The following is a 19851-nucleotide window of genomic DNA, read 5'->3' on the forward strand; positions in this document are numbered from 1 at the left end:
TGACTGTCAAACTGTTCTCAAATTGCCTCTTATTTATTTATTACTTTTAGGTAACCACCTTTTCTTTATTAAATTTTCTTTTCTTTTTTTCTTTATTATGTTATGTTAGTCACCATACATCATTACTTTTTGTTGTTTAGGTTCAACTCTGTCCTCTATCCTATCTGCCTGGTATCTTTCTTCTCTTTCTTTCTTTCTTTCTTTTTTTTTTTTTCCAACCTAGAATCTCACTAATTTGTCAAGAGACTGCAGATGAATACATTTTCCCATGAACCTTGACACAGCTGCCTTAGTCCTCTGAGGCATTCCTCATCCTTTAGGAAATCATCAGGATGACACATTGGACACTTGATGTAGAAAGGGAGTCTGTTCTATGTGTGCTAGGTTTCAATCTGCATACTTTCTGCTCTCCCCAGCAATACTGCTGCTGCAAATGCTCTGAGAATTATGCAAATGCTTTCCAAAGCTAAGTGTGGTATATCATACTTGTGTGTTGTGAGTTCTATGTTCAGAAATTACTGGCTGGTAGTTTATTTTTTAATATGCTGATAAAATTCTTTGCTCTGCATAATCCATAAATACTCTTCGGAAGTATTCCCTATTTAATAAAGTTTGATGCCACAGCACTACCTTAACACATAAAAAGTAAATAAATTTTCTTTCAGCTTTTGCATGCAAATATTGGATTATGCATGCTAAAACATCATTAGAACAAAACCCCCTTCAGTTGGTAGCTCAAATTCAGTGCAATAACTAACCATATGTATCTTGGTTTTAAATGTATCTTAATAGTTTTTTGGTGACAATTAAAAATAAATTTTATAAGCAGAGCATGAGTCACTTTGTGAAATTAATGTATTATATAATTATCATTAGGTATCAACAGGAGACCATTATGATGCATCAAAATTCCATTCTCAGAACATTAGAACTTCCCTGGAACTGAGCAGAATCAGTAGGCTGCACCTGCTTGGCACGTTTCTGTGTTCCTTTGTACTTTCAAACTCATTTTAATTTTGTGTGAAAGCATGTTATTGCCTAAAGACCAGGACAATTACTGCTTTGTCAAATTATGAATGCTAAAGTTTATATCTCAATTTTTAATGCTGAAATAAGCTACAGAGGCCATTTCTCATCTAATTTAAGAATTAGGAGATGAGAAACCAACTTAACGCTGTAAGTCCTTCAAAGACAAAGAACCACTAGGAAAAGTAACCATAATGAGAAAGGAAAAATAAAAATTACCAATAATTATCATTATGTTAATGTCTACTTACATATTATTAATTATATATTCCATATGGGTTTTATCTCTCCAATGCTAAGTAAATGAAGAGAAATGGAAAAGATAATTTTCCTAAATGATTTCAATACCTGTTTATTTTATCTGAATAGTTGGTAGTTCTGACTAAATATATTTCTCAGTTTTCATCAATGTGGCAACTAGAATGGCAAAATGGTATTTTTTTAAGGTTTTTTATTTATTTGAGAGAGAGCACAAATTTGAGGAAGGGCATAGGCAGAGGGAGAAGCAGGCTTCCCATTGAGCAGGGAACCCAACACAGGGCTCAACCCCAAGACCCTGAGACCATTACCTGAGCCAAAGGCAGATGCTTAATCAACTGAGACACCCAGGCACCCCGATATTTAACATCATTATGATTAGACGATTGTAATAGCTCATGTCTCTATGTCTGGCTCTTATAATTACCTTCTGACCCAGCTTTCTGGATGTAGAATCTCCCATTACAGTCTACTCAGGACTAATCTTTATAACAAAAATCTAGTGATGCTATACCTCAAACCCTCCAGGGCCCCCCTGCCAGCATTTTTGCCAATATGCACAGAGAAATGTTCACAACTTGGCACATGTAATATGGCATGTCCTATGCTCTGTGTCTGTGTTTTTATTCATGCAATCACGTTAGACCATTTCTAACTCCTCCCAATTTTTTTCTCATCAATACTCATCCTTCATGAGCCAAATTCATCACCACCCCCTTTTTCTGTGTTTTCTGCACATGCCAATCATTTTACCACCTTGTTTACCTGGTGTAATAGATTGTCAGTGCCCCATGTGTGGCCCTTGGAGCATGTATACTTCCTGGCTGACTTCTGTCTGCTGGTGTCTATAGTCTGACCCAATGCCCTTGTATACAAATGGCAGAGAGCTGGATGCTTGCTTGCCCTGGAGGCAGGAAGTACCAACAATGCCCTCCTCCACAGCATCGGTGACCAAGAACTCTCAGGATTTCATGCATGAATTTGCCAGTACCATCACATCTCAGGATCAATAATTCTGGGACATATGTTTGGAGAATTTCCTACATTTGCCCTTCAAATTGAGCTCCAGTCTTCCTAATGACTGGTTTAGTAGTTGCCCCTTTATTAGCAGCTATCTTTTCCCTGCATTGCTTCCTACTTGCCTGTGAGTATCACTTGAACTTCTCAAAAATGATTTCCACCTCAATCTTGTCCACAGGTCTTTTCTTGTAGAGTCCACAGTAAAAGCTATGACACTGGAAATACTAGTACACAGGCTTCTGGAGCTGGATGGCTTGCTGGCTACATGGCATCAAGACCCTGTGGTTTGTCACAGTAGCACAAGGACTAGTCCTCTCCCCTGTGGTGAGCTGGGGCTGCATCAAGGCATGAGGGAATGTACGCCTTATGCAATCTCTTCAGGATTTGAGAGGCAGAGTGACAGTGATGATGAGTATGGCTATGGAGTTGTTGTCAAGTATAGTTAGAGCTGAGGGAAAAAACTGATGAGCTCATGCTGCCCAGTCAAAATCTCAGGGCATGGTATGAAAGGCAGAAGGTCTCTGCCTTTAACAACATTTAGAGAAGCTCTTTTCTTCTGCAGCCACAGAGGAAACTGGACTGAACACCAGATCTTTGTCTGACTGGAAGAGCAGTTGGCTTGTAGAGAAGTGCCTTGCTTCAAGGCACCAGCAAAATTCCTATTCAAGACTCAAGGCTATAGGGGCACCTGGGTGCTCAGTGGGTTAAAGCCTCTGCCTCTGCTCAGGTCATGATCCCAGGGTCCTGGGATGGAGCCCTGCATCGGGCTCTCTGCTCAGCAGGAAGCCTGCTTCCTCCTTTCTCTGCCTGCCTCTCTTCCTACTTGTGATCTGTCTGTCAAATAAATAAATGAAAAAATCTTAAAAAAAAAAAAAAGACTCAAGGCTTTAACAGGGAAGAGGTGGGATCCTGAAGTCTGGACTCACACCTGGGTGACCCACTCCTTGTGAGACAACGGTTCTTTCTTTGCCTGTGGCTCACACAGATGCCTCCTCTCAGGTAGATACTGTGAAATATGTGTGCCTTCCTCAAAATTTGCTCTCAGCTTATGGCTTCTAAACCATCAACCATGTTCAAGACCAAGTATGGCCCAACTGAGGATATACTGCTTCTGGAAGAAAAATGGGATTATTCTTCAAAGGAAGTACAGAAACCAGCTGATACATCGAGTGTTAGAATCAGGTTAGACAAGAGGTGTTAGAGCAAGAGGTGCACAAGCACAAGAGGTGCTGATAGATCCAGTGTTAGAATCAGTGTTAGACAAGAGGTGTGTGTGTGTGTGTGTGTGTGTGTGTGTGTGTGTGTGTGTGTGAAATGTGGGTGCAAAGCAATGTTAAATGGATGTTTATCCAACCAGATAAATTTGCCTCTAAAACATCCATATTCTGAGGTATGCACTTACGAATTCTCACTTAATAGTATAGCTAATTACATATTTCTCTATAGATACCTTATTATAACTCCAGAAAATAAAAATTTATCCTAAATAAGAGAAGAATACTCTCCAATGAATCAGTGTTTAAATCACCCAAGGGTCACAAAATGTAAATCAACAAGCTTAATAAGTGAAGTCAAATGGACATGAGGAGATTTATGAAAAACAAGAAAACAACCTTGAAGAGCATCCAGCACTGTGACTGAGAATGAATGCACCTTACTGCTATTTTGCCTTATACCCAAGTGATCTCACTCACCGATTCCCTTCAACAATTCTGATGACCCACTGCACATTGCATCTGCTGAATCTCCTTTCAAAATTAAAATGTGAGAAATGTACTCAACTAAAAAACACATTTCATACATATATATATATATACACATGTATATTCCACTTACCCGTACTTGACCCACAAAGGCATTGGCTTCTTCCTCCACCACAGACAGATTTCTAGGCAGATAGGGATCAAACACGGGTGCATTGTCATTGACATCTGTCACCACCACATTCACGGTAGCCGTCGAGGTCTTAAAGGAAAAAAATAGGACTAAATGTGAGAGGAGTTATTTCGATGTTGATGTCAGCTCATCGGTCATGTTGGTGTTTGTCTATCTGAAACAGTGAGACCTTGCCTCACTCCAACTAAAACCCAAAGCATCTCATTGGTATCCTTACTCCTTAGCTTTCCAAAAAAGAAAAAAAAAAGTTTGCAATACTCAGCTCAAATACACACACACACACACACACACACACACAAAACAAAACAGATGGAGAAAGCAAATGATGATATTACAGGGCAAAAATCTTCTTGAAAGTGACAAGTATTTCCTGGAGGCTTACTTTGAGAAAGTGATTTTTTACCTTTATCTTGTTCACATTTTATGGGTGGCAAAATTTTGTTTATATACACATGTACCTCTTTTTCTCTGAAATGTAACATTTTTGTAGTTTATAGCGCTTACATTTCACACTGTTTAAAAATAAAAATGGAAGCTTATCAAAGAGCACAGTGCATCAAATGGGTATTCTCAGGTGAGACAGTGTTGTCAGAAAATACTATATTCATCATTTTCTGGGTTCACCTCTACACCAAGAGTTTGAGCTCTATATATCACTGGTTAAGTTATTATCTTGTGATCACAAAGCCTGAGGAAGTGGTAAGCAGGTACACCTATGTGCTACCAGGTTCAGAGGTCAACCATTGGCCTGCTGCAACAAGAGTTTATTATGTAGTTCTACTAAGCTTCTGCACAATCAAGGAACATCTTCAGATGTGAGTCAAGCTGGAAACTGCTCTTTCTAATCAAAGCCTGAGAAGCTGCACCTGTTGCACATCCAGCTCTATGCTAGTGCGGGGCATATTTTATATAAAATATATTTTATATGTTTTATATATTTTCCACATTTTTTCCAACAAGGCTACATTGCTTTTATAACAACAACAAAAACACAGTTGAACAAATGCTATTTCTCTAAAAGTTGTATGAATTAAAACCAGGAAAATGATGTTTTTACAGGACCAGTAGTTCTCAATTTGCCTGAGGGTGAACAAGACATTAAAATTGACAGCCGGGGTGAAAATCTAAGAGTAGCCACACTAGAGTGTGTTGACTTCCTTCAGATTGTCTCACCCTCTTTATGCCCACCCACCTGTTCTTATTTCCCTGTCAATCTCCTGGATGGGTTTTCATCCTATTCTTTACAAATCCCATTCTGACCCTATAGTGTGTGATGTTTTCAGACTATATTGGTCTTTAGTCAAACACTATGGACTGTCACTGAGTAAGGCAGAAGAGAGCTGGATCACCAAGAAATCTGAAAAGTTCAACAACAAGTCCACCGTTTTTGTGCTAATGGGGGCTAAAATTCATATATAGATGTATTTCTCCACATCTTAGTAATTGTATATACATGAGGAATATCCATGTCTGTTTTGACCCAAGTATTAAGAACTAAGAACACACAGAATAATTTCCAGCTTACGTATTTCTTGAAAAGTAATCTAAAGATCATTTGCATCGGAATCACTTGGCTAATCATTATAAATGCCCAGGCTATACATTAGACCTATTGACTCTATTTATTTCAATCTATTGAAATAGTGGCAGATTAGTTAGTTGTAAAGCCCAATTATATAACTTTTTTTGATAGGTTTGCAAAGATGGTGACAGCACTTCAATATGGATCTTTGCCCTATAGGATGTTTATGTATCTTATCAAGGACATATTTTCAGCTGGTTAATGTTGAATACTTAGGATATCAAACCAGGTCATTTTAAGTGAATTAGATAAAAAGAACAGTTTGTCAGCCAACAAATGTTCACAATTAATTTTACAAATCAATTTACATGATGCCAATTAAATAAAGATAAGTTATCAAACTAATAAACCTGATTAGTGCAAAGTTACCTTTTTCCCATTAAGAGAATTTGTCTTATCACCTACTTTCTCAAATGCTGTATCAAATTACAATTCTAGGAGCTGGAAGTACTTGCAGTACTATATTCCATAAATTATCATTTTTGGGGTTATTACTTATTTTAACTATAACATGCCATAGATTTTAATTTGTTTTAAGTCATGGATAAATCCTCACAAAATGTATTAAATACTCAACAATGCAAGCAGATATTTCTGTTGTAGCAGAACATTTGAATACACATTTATTTTCATAAACTACTTTAGCCTTGAAATAAAGACATTAATATGATACCACTGGTTTGATATAGTATAAAAAATGAGAGATGTAAAGTCAAAGTAAAAAAAAAAAAAAACAAGCATATGTATAATAATCTACACAAACCATTTTATTTTTTATCTGTGAGAACTTAAAAAATATTTTATAATCTTCCTTAATTTTATATTCTGGACTTTATTGAATCTACCAAGTTAATTTCTTAAATTATTAAAAACCTGGCTTAAAGGGCACCTGGGTGGCTCAGTGAGTTAAGCCTCTGCCTTCAGCTCAGTTCATGATCTCAGGGTCCTGGGATCGAGCCCTGCAGTGGGCTCTCCACTCAGCAGGGAGCCTGCATCCCCCCTCTCTGCCTGCCTCTCTGTCTACTTGTGATCTCTCTCTCTGTCAAATAAACAAATAAAATCTTAAAAAAAAAAAAACACCCTAGTTTAAGTAGAAGATATTTAGGGTGTTCAAAATGTATTCATTATCTAGTTACTGAAGATAGAATTATGATGACTTTCCATTGATACAGGTCTAAATGAAACTATCTCCTCATAAGCAAATAGAAAAATGTGTATTATATGCTATATAATTGTGAAACAAAGGATGGAATGATGTACTCTCTTTTATTTGGTCATTGTGGAAATGTATCCATAGACATATATATATACTCAAAGACCTTTAAAAATTTTCTATAAACATGTATGAAACTAATGTTTATTAGCATGTTTAATTCCTTTCAATAAAAATGGAGAGTTTGGAGTCTGGAACAATGAAGTTGTGTTGTTTAGGATCTGACCATTTTTGTTTCCATCCAATAGGATAAGGAAAATACATATACTCTGTAATCTGCTTTCTTTTTGGTCAATATTAATCCAAAACATTTTTATCCATAGCTAAAAATCATCCTGTGGCTACAACATCAAGAGCCAAGCCAGCCTGACCCAGATCATAGAGTTTCTTTGATGACATGGACAGGCTGCCCTTCCTACTACCAGGGAGGCTAGCATGGGAGGCTTATTCCCCTTCTGAGAATGAAAGAATATAAAATGTCTTCCAGAAAAGCAGAAAGGGGGGAATGCCTTCCTACTCTGGCTTATGGGGAGGAGAAGGGGAGGCAGAGAGAGTACAAGGAGATGGGATGCAAAGGTCTTCTTCTTCATCCCCGTTCCCCTACTACTCTGGGTCACATCTACAGACAGGAATCATTGGGGAAGCACTTTGGGGAAAGTGGTGATAGGTCTTGAGAAAGTAAGAGAACTTTTGGTGAAACAGTGGCTGACTCTTGTGAAGCATGGAAGCCTCCAGAGAACTTCCACGGCAGTCACATCTAATAGGACATGGCAGGGAATACGCAGCAGTGGCAGAGACAAGGGGCCAAAGAGAGAAGCTGTTTCTTTGTGTGTGGCTCAGGATTTCTTGGGCCTGAGAGATCACTCTGTGAGCAAAGGACCCAAAGGACAATCAAGTGGACATCAGGACTAGGCAGCAACGTATGTACCAGATACTCAAAGGAGTCACTAGGGGACTGGAGAGAATTAGAAAAGCCAGCACTGAGGGGCCAAACCAGACATACCATGCAAACAGAGACTGACAGAGGGAGAGCATTGGAGCTGCGTGCCCTCCTCAAGCATCAAGAAGTAGTAAGCACACCATGTACCTGTATGATTTTAGGATAAGGGCAGGCAAGAGAGGAAGAGCAGCTTCACTGGTGAGTGCGTGTCTACCTTGAAAAGAGTGGTTAAAAGAGAAGAGGCTAGGCTGTTGTTTCAAGCAAGTTAAGGGTGACCTGACCCAGCCCAGGGACACGATACTATCTAGGCAGCAGAGTAGACTCATGAAGATCAGATTAGGTATTAAAAAAAAGGAGATTTAAAAAAAAAAGATTTTAACTCCATGCATATCTAGGCGCAGTGCGAGGAGACTATATACTTTACAAATATCTATATTGTAATATAAATATAATTTATTATATTACATATAATGTGAACATAATAGAAACTAGTAGAACACCATAGATTATCTCAAAACTAAAAAAAAAATCAAACTTCTGGAAGATTTGCTTCAGAAAACACTAAAATATCAGTATTTTATTCCCAACAAATGAGAAATATGAGATCTATGCTTTTCAAAGAGAATGAACAAGTAGCTCATTCTCTTTTAAAATTTTAAAATTACATGGTCAATTTTTTGATGTAAGAGTATACACCAAATAAAACCACTGCAGTTTTGTTTTTGTTTTTGCAAAAACTACCAGGATAGATAGATAGATAGATAGATAGATAGATAGATAGATAGATGCATCATTATTCTATTCTAAAATTTTATTAAACAAGCTATCTTGAAATTCAATTATTTGAATTTCACACACAATTCTTCTCATATATATATATTTTTCCTTTTGCTAATGTTTCCTATAGTTTGACAAATAGTTACTAATATTCAGCTTCTGGATTCTAAATGTTTTTTTTTTTTTTTATATTGTCACTTTTAAAAGACATTCATGTGGGTACCTGGGTGGCTCAGTCGTTAAGCATCTGCCTTTGGCTCAGATCATGTGTCTCGGGGTCTTGGGATCAAGCCCAGGGCAGGGGGCAGGGTGTCCCTGCTCAGTGGGGAGTCTGCTTCTTCCTTTCCCTCTGTTGGCCTCTCTGCCTGTTTGTGTTTTCTCTCTCTCTCTGTCCATTAACTAACTAACTAAGTAAATAAAAATCTTTAAAAATGAAATAAAAGATATTTGGGGAATAACTTAGTTCAAGGCCCAAGCATAGATGCTAAGCCTCCTGCTGATCTGAAATTGTAAGACACCACCAGTATTTACTGTGAATGCCATAATCAAGGAACTCGAGCTAGGAATTCTGGAAAATTTTATGGAGAGCAGAAATTGTGATATAATCAAATTATATCAAGAACAATATTATATCAAGAACAAATTATATCAAGAACAAAAACAATATTGCAGAACTCATGGAAATCTGGTCAGAAATACTCATACTACAGAACACCTTTATATTTTGAATAGGAATTGTTCCCCATTGGGAAATAACAACTGATAAACTTGTTAAAAAAAAAAAAAGAGAAAAATCCTGACTTCTATTTGCATATTTAGATCTTTCACTGTGACTTGCATATGTGTATATTTTTGCTGTGCTACTGTTTCATCGACAACTGCAACCCACAAAGCCCTACTTACTAGTCATCTTTCAGCCCATGTGGATAAACGCCAGGTGTGGTCTCTGGAAGAGCTCTAGTTCAGGTAGTAAAGGGGGCCGATGTGTCCGGCATTTATCCTTACCCTCAGCTCTTTGCAAAGCGGAGCAGATGCCTAGAATTGCATTAGTCATCATAAACCCATTAGGTAAGGAGAATGGAGATGAAAGCAAACACACGATAAATGGCAGAGTGGGTAGGAGACAGCAAGAGCCCTGCAGGAGCACTTTTCTGTCCACCACTACGTTTCTTTATATGAGACAAACAAACCCTGCTTTGGTTAAGCCCCTGCTGTTTGGCTTCCTCTTACAGCCAACTTCCTAAAGGCTGTTGCTACCACTGCGTGTTGAAGGAGTTCAGAGAACATCATCCCAAAATATGCCACTTTGCTATATTGACTCATTTGAGTGAAAGGCACTGGAAAACAGCAAATACAGGAAAACATTCAGTTATATTAAATGTTTTCATATTAATTACTAATTAATATATTAATACATTATATTAATTTTATATTTTAATATTAAGTATTAAAATATTAAATTCCCATGTGGAAGATGACTCCCTGTATCAGAAGGAAGGTATCATTTTTATTATCAACAAGCACAAGAGGTTGAGATGGAGAGAATTCTATATAAGAAGACCTTATTAAAATAATTCACACCTCCTTTTAGCCTCCCGACACCTGCCTGTCTCCCTGTCACCTACTTTGAAAGCAAGTGGGTTTTGCCAATTCTTTGGGTCTTCATTTCCTTATGGGGGCTAAAACATCATGTAGAACTTATATAAATTTCTATGCTTTCTCCTCTTAATCTGTCTTTGTCACTTTAATTTTCAGACCTAACCAGGGACCTCAAGAGGGTTGAGGAAAACTTTTTCTTCCCTGTTGGTCAAATGATACCCATGAATATAATAAGGTTTGCCCAGATTTTCCAATAAAAATTTCCAATAAAACGCATTTTTAGCTCAGATTGGTTGCACTTAGCTTAGAAGTAAATAATGTTACAAAGAAGCTTCTGAAAAGAAGTTGCGTATATATTCCTTCAAAAAATGTATTTGGGAGTCATCCTAGATGCTATTATTATAAATAAGGCAAAATGTAGTTGTTTAAAAAGCATATGATACATAAAAATTCTGAAGTCTATTTCAGCTAAAATGTGAACATATTGGAATAAAACATGGCAGAAGCTTTCTCAAGGGATTTTCAACTCATAGATTTGCAAGGAATTCCAAGTAAGTGCAAATGACTACTAAAATCTAGAAAGTATGAGTTTATCTGTATTCATGATAGCTGAAGAAATCTAAATATTCATAATAATGAGATATTTACCTACAATTGTATAGGTTTTCTCTGCTACTACTGATAAAGTTGATTCAGAGAAGGGAAAAAAGGCACAAGAACATTCTTTGAACTTTGTCTACCAACATATTGGCAACGCGCAGTAGAACATTAGCTCTCTTCTCCCCAATCACATTTTAGTGGTGGTGGGGGAGGTGGTTTTCCATGATGAAACTATCAAATTATATCTTTGCCATCTGTTTTACACAAATTGCTGGTAATGATTTCAATTTAATATATCAACCTGGGGGTCTGTGTTCATTACATATCTTTCTTCCAAACCATAATCATTAAGGTTAAAAGGTTAATTTTACCATAACTCTAGAAAGGATGTAAGTTTAAATGTGTAGATAAGAAAAGCGCATTACAATGAGGCACTGTAGTGATTGTGTTATCACTTTCTCCTGCAGGAACCCATGATATGTGCCCACAGAGAAGTCCATCCCTAAAATTAGGTAAATAAAGGGATTAGCTAGAAAAGCTTTTATTTGAAATCAAAGTGTTCCTTTCTCTACTGATATCCTCAAAGCAAATTTTGAAAATAAAACACATTTACTTAAGAGGGTCAGAATTTTAAAGCTGAATGAGACCTTACTGATCCTAAGAATGAAAACACAGGGACTGGGGCGCCTGGGTGGCTCAGTGGGTTAAGCCGCTGCCTTCGGCTCAGGTCATGATCTCGGAGTCCTGGGATCGAGTCCCACATCGGGCTCTCTGCTCAGCAGGGAGCCTGCTTCCTCCTGTCTCTCTGCCTGCCTCTCTGCCTGCTTGTGATCTCTCTCTGTCAAATAAATAAATAAAATATTTAAAAAAAAAAAAGAAAAAAAAGAAAACACAGGGACGGCAGGAGGTGGGGGGGGGGAGGGGTTCAAGGGCCGGAAATGCTAAGTGACCCCTGCCCAAGGGGACTGAGATACCCAAGTAAGTAACTGGAAAAAAAAAAATGCTCTAGAAGAAATTAACCCGGGCTTTCTTCTGTTTTTGATGTGGGTGAACCCATAATTCATACACTGAGATTATGTCAAATATCTCAATATACTACTTTCCCCCATCTGTTCTTTTGTCTAAGAAATTACTGTTAAGGCCAGTTTTAAAGGGTCCTACCAAAACCAAAACCACTGCCATTAATATCTTATTTGTAATGTGACATCTTCCAAGGCTGTGTATTATGTTTTTTTTTTAATCCTAGTAATTTTTTTTTCCTATCCTAATGACTGACCTGAATGCCACTCATTTATTTTAATTCACACTAATGACACTCCTTCCTCCATACTGAATAATGCCTCCTCCTCCTCAGGTACCCCCTCATTATCGCCTAGATAAGTTGCCAGTTAATCTTCAACATGTCAAGTTCTTTCATTTTCTTCTTGAGAGTCGCATTGACTTCCTTACATAGATCTGAAACAGGCACACTCTTAATCAAGGATGCTGCATATATAAAATCAATCTTGGTTTTATTTTTCTTCACACATCTAACTACCTTCCACTGGCCCCACTATTTACCAAGATTGGTCTGTATATTTAATCTTTTACATGTAACTGTTTTACCTAATGTTTGAACAATGGCAAATGGCTTATAATGGGCAGATTTATCTATAATTAATTATCTTTATTTTTCTAACTTTTAATTAAAGTAATAAAAATGTCTGGGTAGCAAGGCTATAAGTTTTGTTTTATTTTTTAAGATTTTATTTATTTATTTGGGAGAGAAAGAGCATGAGTATGGTCAGAGTGAGAAGCAGATTCTCAATTGAGCAGGGAGCCCAACACGGGGCTTGATCTCAGGACCCTGGGATCATGATCTGAGCCAAAGGCAGACATTTAACCGACTGAGCCACCCTAGTGCCTCAGTTTATATGTTTTTATAATGGTAAGATTTTCTGAGCAATTCTCCTCAAATATATGCCCTCAATCATTTCTATCATAGAAATCAAACAAGTCATTGCAAGTCATTGGGAGCCATGTTGCTATTTTAATTGGGTGAGCCTTGCCTAGATGCTTAAATCAATTTGAAATTATTTCCAGAGTAGAGTGAGTTGGTCCATAGCCATTTGACTAAAGAAAAAACTACTTTGTGTCATAGAAATGGTAAAACAAAACAAACAACAAAACAACAACAACAACAAAACATTCTAAGGATCTGTTACCAATAATTGAAATGTTACAATGTTAAAAAAATTAGAACAGTAGTGGTTGTAAGCAGGTTAGTTCGAAGAATACACTCAAATGATTTTAAAACACTCCAGAATGACTAAACAATTTTGTTATTCTTAAAACTAATTTTTTAAGAGAAAATTACATTTATCCTCTCTGGAATTATGGGCCCATTTAAACCACTTATTATTATAAGAGCTATTTAAACCACTTATCATTAATACCATTTATTATATATATATTATATGTATATATAATATATATTATACCACTTATATATATATTATATATTATATATATATTATACCACTTATATATAAACCACTTATTATTATAAGAGATAAATTACATTTATCCTCTCTAGAATTATGGGTCCATTTAAACCACTTCCATCACCAAGGATTAGTTGGGATCCTGAGTGCTCCTTTCAACTTGTGGAATCAATCAACTTGGTTTCCTAAGTGCTTCCCAATATCTATCCACACTCTGCCCACCCCCCCAATAAAGTGACATTAAAGGGACTAGGTTCCAAAAGAGTCAGACTACCAGGAGACATTTCAGAGTGTTGTGCCGATAATCACCATGGAATGCATTTTAGACCGTTAGACTTCATTTTTCCCATCAGGTGGGTAAGAATGCCAATCCCAAGTATATATATTCTGTCAGGTCAAAAATTTCCACCACCCCGACAGATTTGTAGTACAGGTTCAACTACTAAAAGAGCGCTTCTCCCAGTGTTAAGGAGCTGCTCCGGGTGAAAATAAATTAATTTCCCGAGCATCAGACTACAGGGCTCTGTTCTTACCAACCGTTGTCCTCCAGGCTGAGTACTCACCCCATAGGGCCTGCCGTCCGAAGCAGTGACGATCAGAATGTAGCGATCGGTGCTCTCCCTGTCCAGGGCTTTCCCTAAGGTTAGAATCCCAGTACTAGTGACAGAGAAAACAAACAGACAGATAAGACACACAAAGATCTTACGTCATAGGGAGGCTTCCTTCCCATCTGGAACTACTTTCCACTGGTTTTTCCCTTTCAGCAAATGTAGCCTGAATATTTAAGATGCGTGATTCTAAGATTCATGTTGAAAATTGAAAAAAGCTTTTAAGGATGTTGGGCTTCTTAGCAACCGTGAACAATTGCCAAACTGAAGGAGATAATTGAGCTGATTCTCTAGCCCCCAGGAGAAAAATAAAACTGTGCTTAATTCATTCTGGGAAGAAAGATATCGATCTTGTTTGTGATTATTTCAAAGGTGGAAGACTCCAGTAATCTTTAGTAGTTTCATAATCCTTTGAATCAAGGAATGGTTTCTTAGAACTAATATATATTGTCATTCCCATCCATTGTCACATACACTGCCATGCTGGAAATGCAAACATCTGAATCCCATCTTTTATAAACACTAACAATTAACATCTATTTTTTCTTCTTTCCTAGTTTCCAAACAATTGAGGCTCATCAGAGAAAATTAGAAAATATGCAGTGGAATATTAAAACTTTCACAGATATTGGGATTATTTTTGAGACATTTCTTTTATTCTCTATAATAACCATATCTGAACACGTTATATTGTTTCCCAAAGAAGAATTAGACTGCGTGTTTTATATTCTATTTAAGAAAAGAGAATTTTATGAGCATTCACTCTCTAATTTTATAGTTTATGAAAACAAACTTTTGTCAGATATACAAACAATTTCATCATTTTGTTATTCTTTTGAACTTTAGATGTTTCTTAATTTTATTTATTATGTATAATGGGAGATGAACAGCCTTTGGACAAATTCTCATAATTTGAATATTCTAATACTACTTCTTTCCCTTTCATTGTTTAAAATAAATGCTGCCAAATATTTAAGATTGTCTTCTGCAATGTAAATTTTTTGTGACAGTTTGGTCACTTATAATGCTCTCTAAAACAAGCTCCACATTTATGTCTTAGATATTACCACCTGATATCCTACCTGACACTTTAATAAAGTCCTAACAAACATATATTGTAGTGGATAGGTTATATTAATATAATAAAACATTAAAACATTTATTCAAGGATGAAAACAATCTTTTTTGATTGATAGAACACTTTCACATTTTAATACAAGTGCTTTTATTCTTACAGTGGAATTTAAGCCATTCACATCACACATGGTAGTTGGGTAAAGAGACTCAACATCAATGAATCAAAGTCAGAGTCACAGCTACTCTGTTTTATTGTGTTGCTGTTGATCAACAGATTTTGAAGTTCTGAACGTATGGTAGAACTATGGAAACTCTGGAAAACTAACTCTACAACTTGTACATTTTTAAATGTTTTGTCAAAATAACTGAAAACCAGTTCCCAGAGTAGTTCATAACAATGGCTTTGGAGTAATTTCCCACACTGCAGATGGTTCAGATAATCTCATTCTAAAATTACTTCAAGAGAAAAGCAAGACATGTGTTACTTCTGAGACTTATTCACAAATAAGCTACTTAAGAAATAGGAGACCTTGAAAACCCATCCAATGAAAGAAAAAAAGAAAACTGAGTTATTGCTCTCCATTTTTTCCCCTCAGTTTATGATTCAAATCTTTATATTCTTCTTTATACATTAAACTAGAAAATCTCTATAAATACATATAGTATTCCCACTTAGAGCCATATTATGTACAAACAGCTAGTTTTTATTGGTCTGGTTATTATCATGGAGAGAGTTCTTTGCTTGAGAGGATGTGTGCCTCATGTCCCAGTGCAGCAGGCAGTTAGACAGGATATTTGGGAGATTAAGAAGGAGAAAAGGATAAGGTAGCATATTTTGGTACTTATAATAGACTAGTTGATGGGTACACACAAGCGTGTCTTCCTGAAATTCTGGAACTAACTAGCAAAGGTAAGTCTTTTTATCAGCTGGCTGGAAGATAGAGCAGGATACACTGAGCTACATTTAGGAATGCAGGAAATCTCATGAGTCCACATAATAAAAATACAGAAGGGTCATTTCTGGTAAAACATCAACAATGGTGCTACTTAAATTTTGCATAACTGAAAATCGATTTCACAGGAGCAACATCAGTGGTCTTGAAGATGGCCGTCAGCATTCTCAGTGTGACACTCTGGTCCCTGTTTCTTGAGGGAGCAGAACTATCCTGATTCACAAAGAATTGTGTTTCCCGGTCTACAGTTTACCTGAAAGAATAATGCATGCTGCTTGTCTTTATTTTGCCTAACTCACTAGAGGCAGAAAAGTAAGGGGTTTTCTGGAAGACACTGAAAGGCAAGAAACAGCCTGCAGTCACCTCGGGCAAAAAATACACACACACACACACACACACACACACACACACACACACACACATACATATGGCTGGGGTGTACAATAGAGCGCTGGAAACTGGGAGGAAAAGATGGGTAGAGAGCTTCTTGGGAAACTGAGACATTTAAGAGCACCATGTAAGCTTGGGAATGGAACAGAATTGAGAGTCCAGAGATAAACCTATACATCTGTGACCAACTGATTTTTCAACAAGGATGCCAAGATCACTCAACAGGGAAAGAATTGTCTCAAAAAATGGTGCTGGGGCAATTGGAGATCTCCACATGAAAGAATGAAGTTGGACCATTTTATTACCCCGTATATAGAAATTAGGTCAAAATGGGTCAACAATAAATACTGAAACCATGAAACCCTTAGACAAAAACTTGAGAATAAATCTTCATTATCTTAGATTCAAAAATGGATTCTTAGATGTGACCGTGAGAGCATGAGAAGCAGAAGAAAAAATAGGTATACTGGACTTCACCAAAATTAAGAATTTTTGCTATCATAAAGTGGGAGAAAATCCCTAGAAAATGAGAGAAAATTCTTGCAAATCATATATGTGATAAGAATCTGGCTTCCCAAATGTATAAAGGACACTTACAACTCTACAACAAAAGTACAAATGACCCAATTAAAATTAGTCAAAGGAATTGAACAGCTATTTCTCCAAAGAAGATGCAAACATGACAAATACATGAAAATATTCTCTTCAGGGAAATAAAAATCAAAATGACAGTGAAATACCACTTCACACCCACTACAATAGATATAATTAACAAAAACAAAACAAATGGGAAAATAACATGTTGAGAAAGATATAAAGGAACTAGAACACTTGTGCAGTGCTGGTGGGAATAGAAAATGGTCTAGCCACCGTGGGAAACAGTTTGGCAGTTCCAGAAACTAAACATAAAATTACAGTATGACCCAGCAACTCCAATTCGAGAATATACTCAAAAGAACTGAAAACAGATTCTTAAATACACATACATATGTGTCCATAGTAGCAATACTGACAATAGTCAAGGCATAGAAAACCAGCCCAAATGTCCATCCATGAATGAAATGGATAAAAAAATTGTATATACACACACTGAGATATTACACATGTATGAAAAGGGACAGAGTACTGCTATATGCTTCAACATGGTTGAACTTTAAAACATTAGGCCAAGTGAAAGAAGCCAGACACAACAGGTCACATGTTATATTCTTCCTTTTATATGAAATATCCAGAATAGATCAATCCACAGAGACAGGACATAAATTGGTGGCTGCTGGGATGAGGGGAGGGGCCAGTCAGGAAGAGCTGCTTGTTGGATCCAGTTTCCTTTTGACTGATAAAGATATTCTGGAACTAGATACAAGGGGTCATTGCACAACACTGAGTCTGCCAAATGCCACTGAGTTGTGAACTGAGTTGTTCACTTTGAAATGGTTAATTGGATGCTATGTGAATTTCACTTCAATTACATTAATTAGATTATACAGAATTCCCTCACTGATCCAAAAGCTATATTTCCGAAATGTATGGTGCTGGACAAAAATCAAGCTTTTTGAGACAATGAGTTGCTCTGCCTAACCATGAAAGTGGTGTTCAAAGAGTTGTTAGCCATGTAAATAAAACATAGAGGAGGGTATCTACTTCCACACAAACCAATCTCCTGGCACATAAAACCTGCTCCTCCCAGGAGCCGTCTTCCCAAATTGTACAGTGGATTAGGAAATACTGCAGCAACCACGTCACGGGCTGATGGAAATTCTCTCACTGGTTTCATGCTTTGTATTCTAGGCTTCCTTAAAACGTTGTCAATATATTCCACTGGCTGTGATTTAATATCATTTGCACTTACAAGTGTCAGAGTCTTTGAGAGATTTATCATGCTGCCCATGGGCACCATGTTTCAAGCCTCATAATGATATTGAGAGAGACTAGAGTGTACTTGAAAATGTGTGATTGCTTCAAGTCAGATGCAGTGTTTCGTGTTAAAGAGTGATTAGCAGTTAGCAAATGCAGACCAACAGAGGGAGGTGGGTATTGGCAGAGGTTCAGAAAAGCTGGTCAGTAGCAGGAGCTGAGGAGGGTCAAGGACAAGAGAAAGTAGATCCATTTGAATACAGATTTGGAAAGTAGGGGTGACACACAGAAAATGCGAATCACTGCCTTCTATGTTATGTAATCTTCAGTGACATCCTAAAGGGCACACTGATGTGAAAAATATAATAAGCTTTAAAGTTAGTGTCAAAATGAATTTAGTCATGTAGAAAAAAAAAAATGCCAGGGAAGATAAAAAGAAAAATTTTCAAATAAAATGCTAACAAGGGGCAGATCTAACTCTTTGAGGTTTTTCTGTTCAGCATCTGAGGCTTTCACTATTCTATCACATCCCCTGTATACAATTCCATTCAGAGGAATTCCTCATTCTCCTTCAATAAATAACGTCAATATTTGGCCATCACCCTGGAAAGGAAGTGTTGCTTTCATCTTGTTTAAATGTTTACTGATCTGTGAGTATTTGATGAATAAATATTTGCTGTATCATATGCAATAATCAACAATGACATTATGAAAAGTTGTTAAAATAATGCAGTGTGTTACAGAATCACACAGATGTGTCATTTAACCAGTGCCATGGAATGATTTTCATGACAAACGCTTGTGATTTTTAGGAACACAGACCTTTTTTTAAAGAGTGGGTTTCTTTATTTCGTGGCCACAGGACTAATCCAATACATTAATATGAGATAACAAGCCAACATTTTCTAAATCCATAGTAGCATTGAAACCATTCTTTATTACTACTGATTTTTTTTTTAAGATTTATGATAAGTTTTGGCCTAGTTTTATTTCAACAGAACAAGGTAAACTAATGTTTTTGTAATGATGATTATTGTCACAATTTGTATCGTACTGTAAAATAATATATTTAAAGTAAGCAATGAACGTGTATTTTTTTTGTTGTTCTAAGAAGGAAAATGTAACCAGAAACATTATTTGTATGCATTATAGTGTCTGATAAGGTTGACCATTCTTTCTTATCTGTTATTCTCTATAAGAGTACCTGAAGTATTGAAATCCTTAAGATTCAAATAGAAGTGGTGGTGCAAATCTGCACAGGCAGCCCTGAAGTTTCAGAGAAGGGAGGGATTAAAATTGCAATTTTTCGGGGCGCCTGGTGGCTCAGCGGGTTAAAGCCTCTGCCTTCGGCTCAGGTCATGATCCCAGGGTTCTGGGATCGAGCCCCGCATCGGGCTCTCTGCTCAGCGGGGAGCCTGCTTCCTCCTCTCTCTGCCTGCCTGTCTGCCTACTTGTGATCTCCGTCTGTCAAATAAATAAAATCTTAAAAAAATAAAATAAAATAAAATTGCAATTTTTCCCCATTTCAAATGTGTGGAAATATATTGGTAATGGTCTAGGATAGCCTGCAAGTCT

General features: G+C 36.9%; 1 protein-coding gene across 3 annotated transcripts in view; it reads right to left on the reverse strand.

Moving 5' to 3' along the window:
- Window positions 1–19851, reverse strand: part of PCDH15 (protocadherin related 15) — a 1821443-nt gene that overhangs the window by 288707 nt on the left and 1512885 nt on the right. For all 3 annotated transcript variants that reach the window (XM_047702331.1, XM_047702329.1, XM_047702330.1), the window contains 2 exons: window positions 13958–14051; window positions 4141–4269 (listed from right to left, as the gene is read on the reverse strand). In XM_047702331.1, coding sequence (XP_047558287.1) covers window positions 4141–4269; window positions 13958–14051 — 223 coding nt within the window. The remainder of the gene's footprint in view (window positions 1–4140; window positions 4270–13957; window positions 14052–19851) is intronic.

Source organism: Lutra lutra, chromosome 14, assembly GCF_902655055.1.
Source record: "Lutra lutra chromosome 14, mLutLut1.2, whole genome shotgun sequence".
Lineage (NCBI taxonomy): Eukaryota > Metazoa > Chordata > Mammalia > Carnivora > Mustelidae > Lutra > Lutra lutra.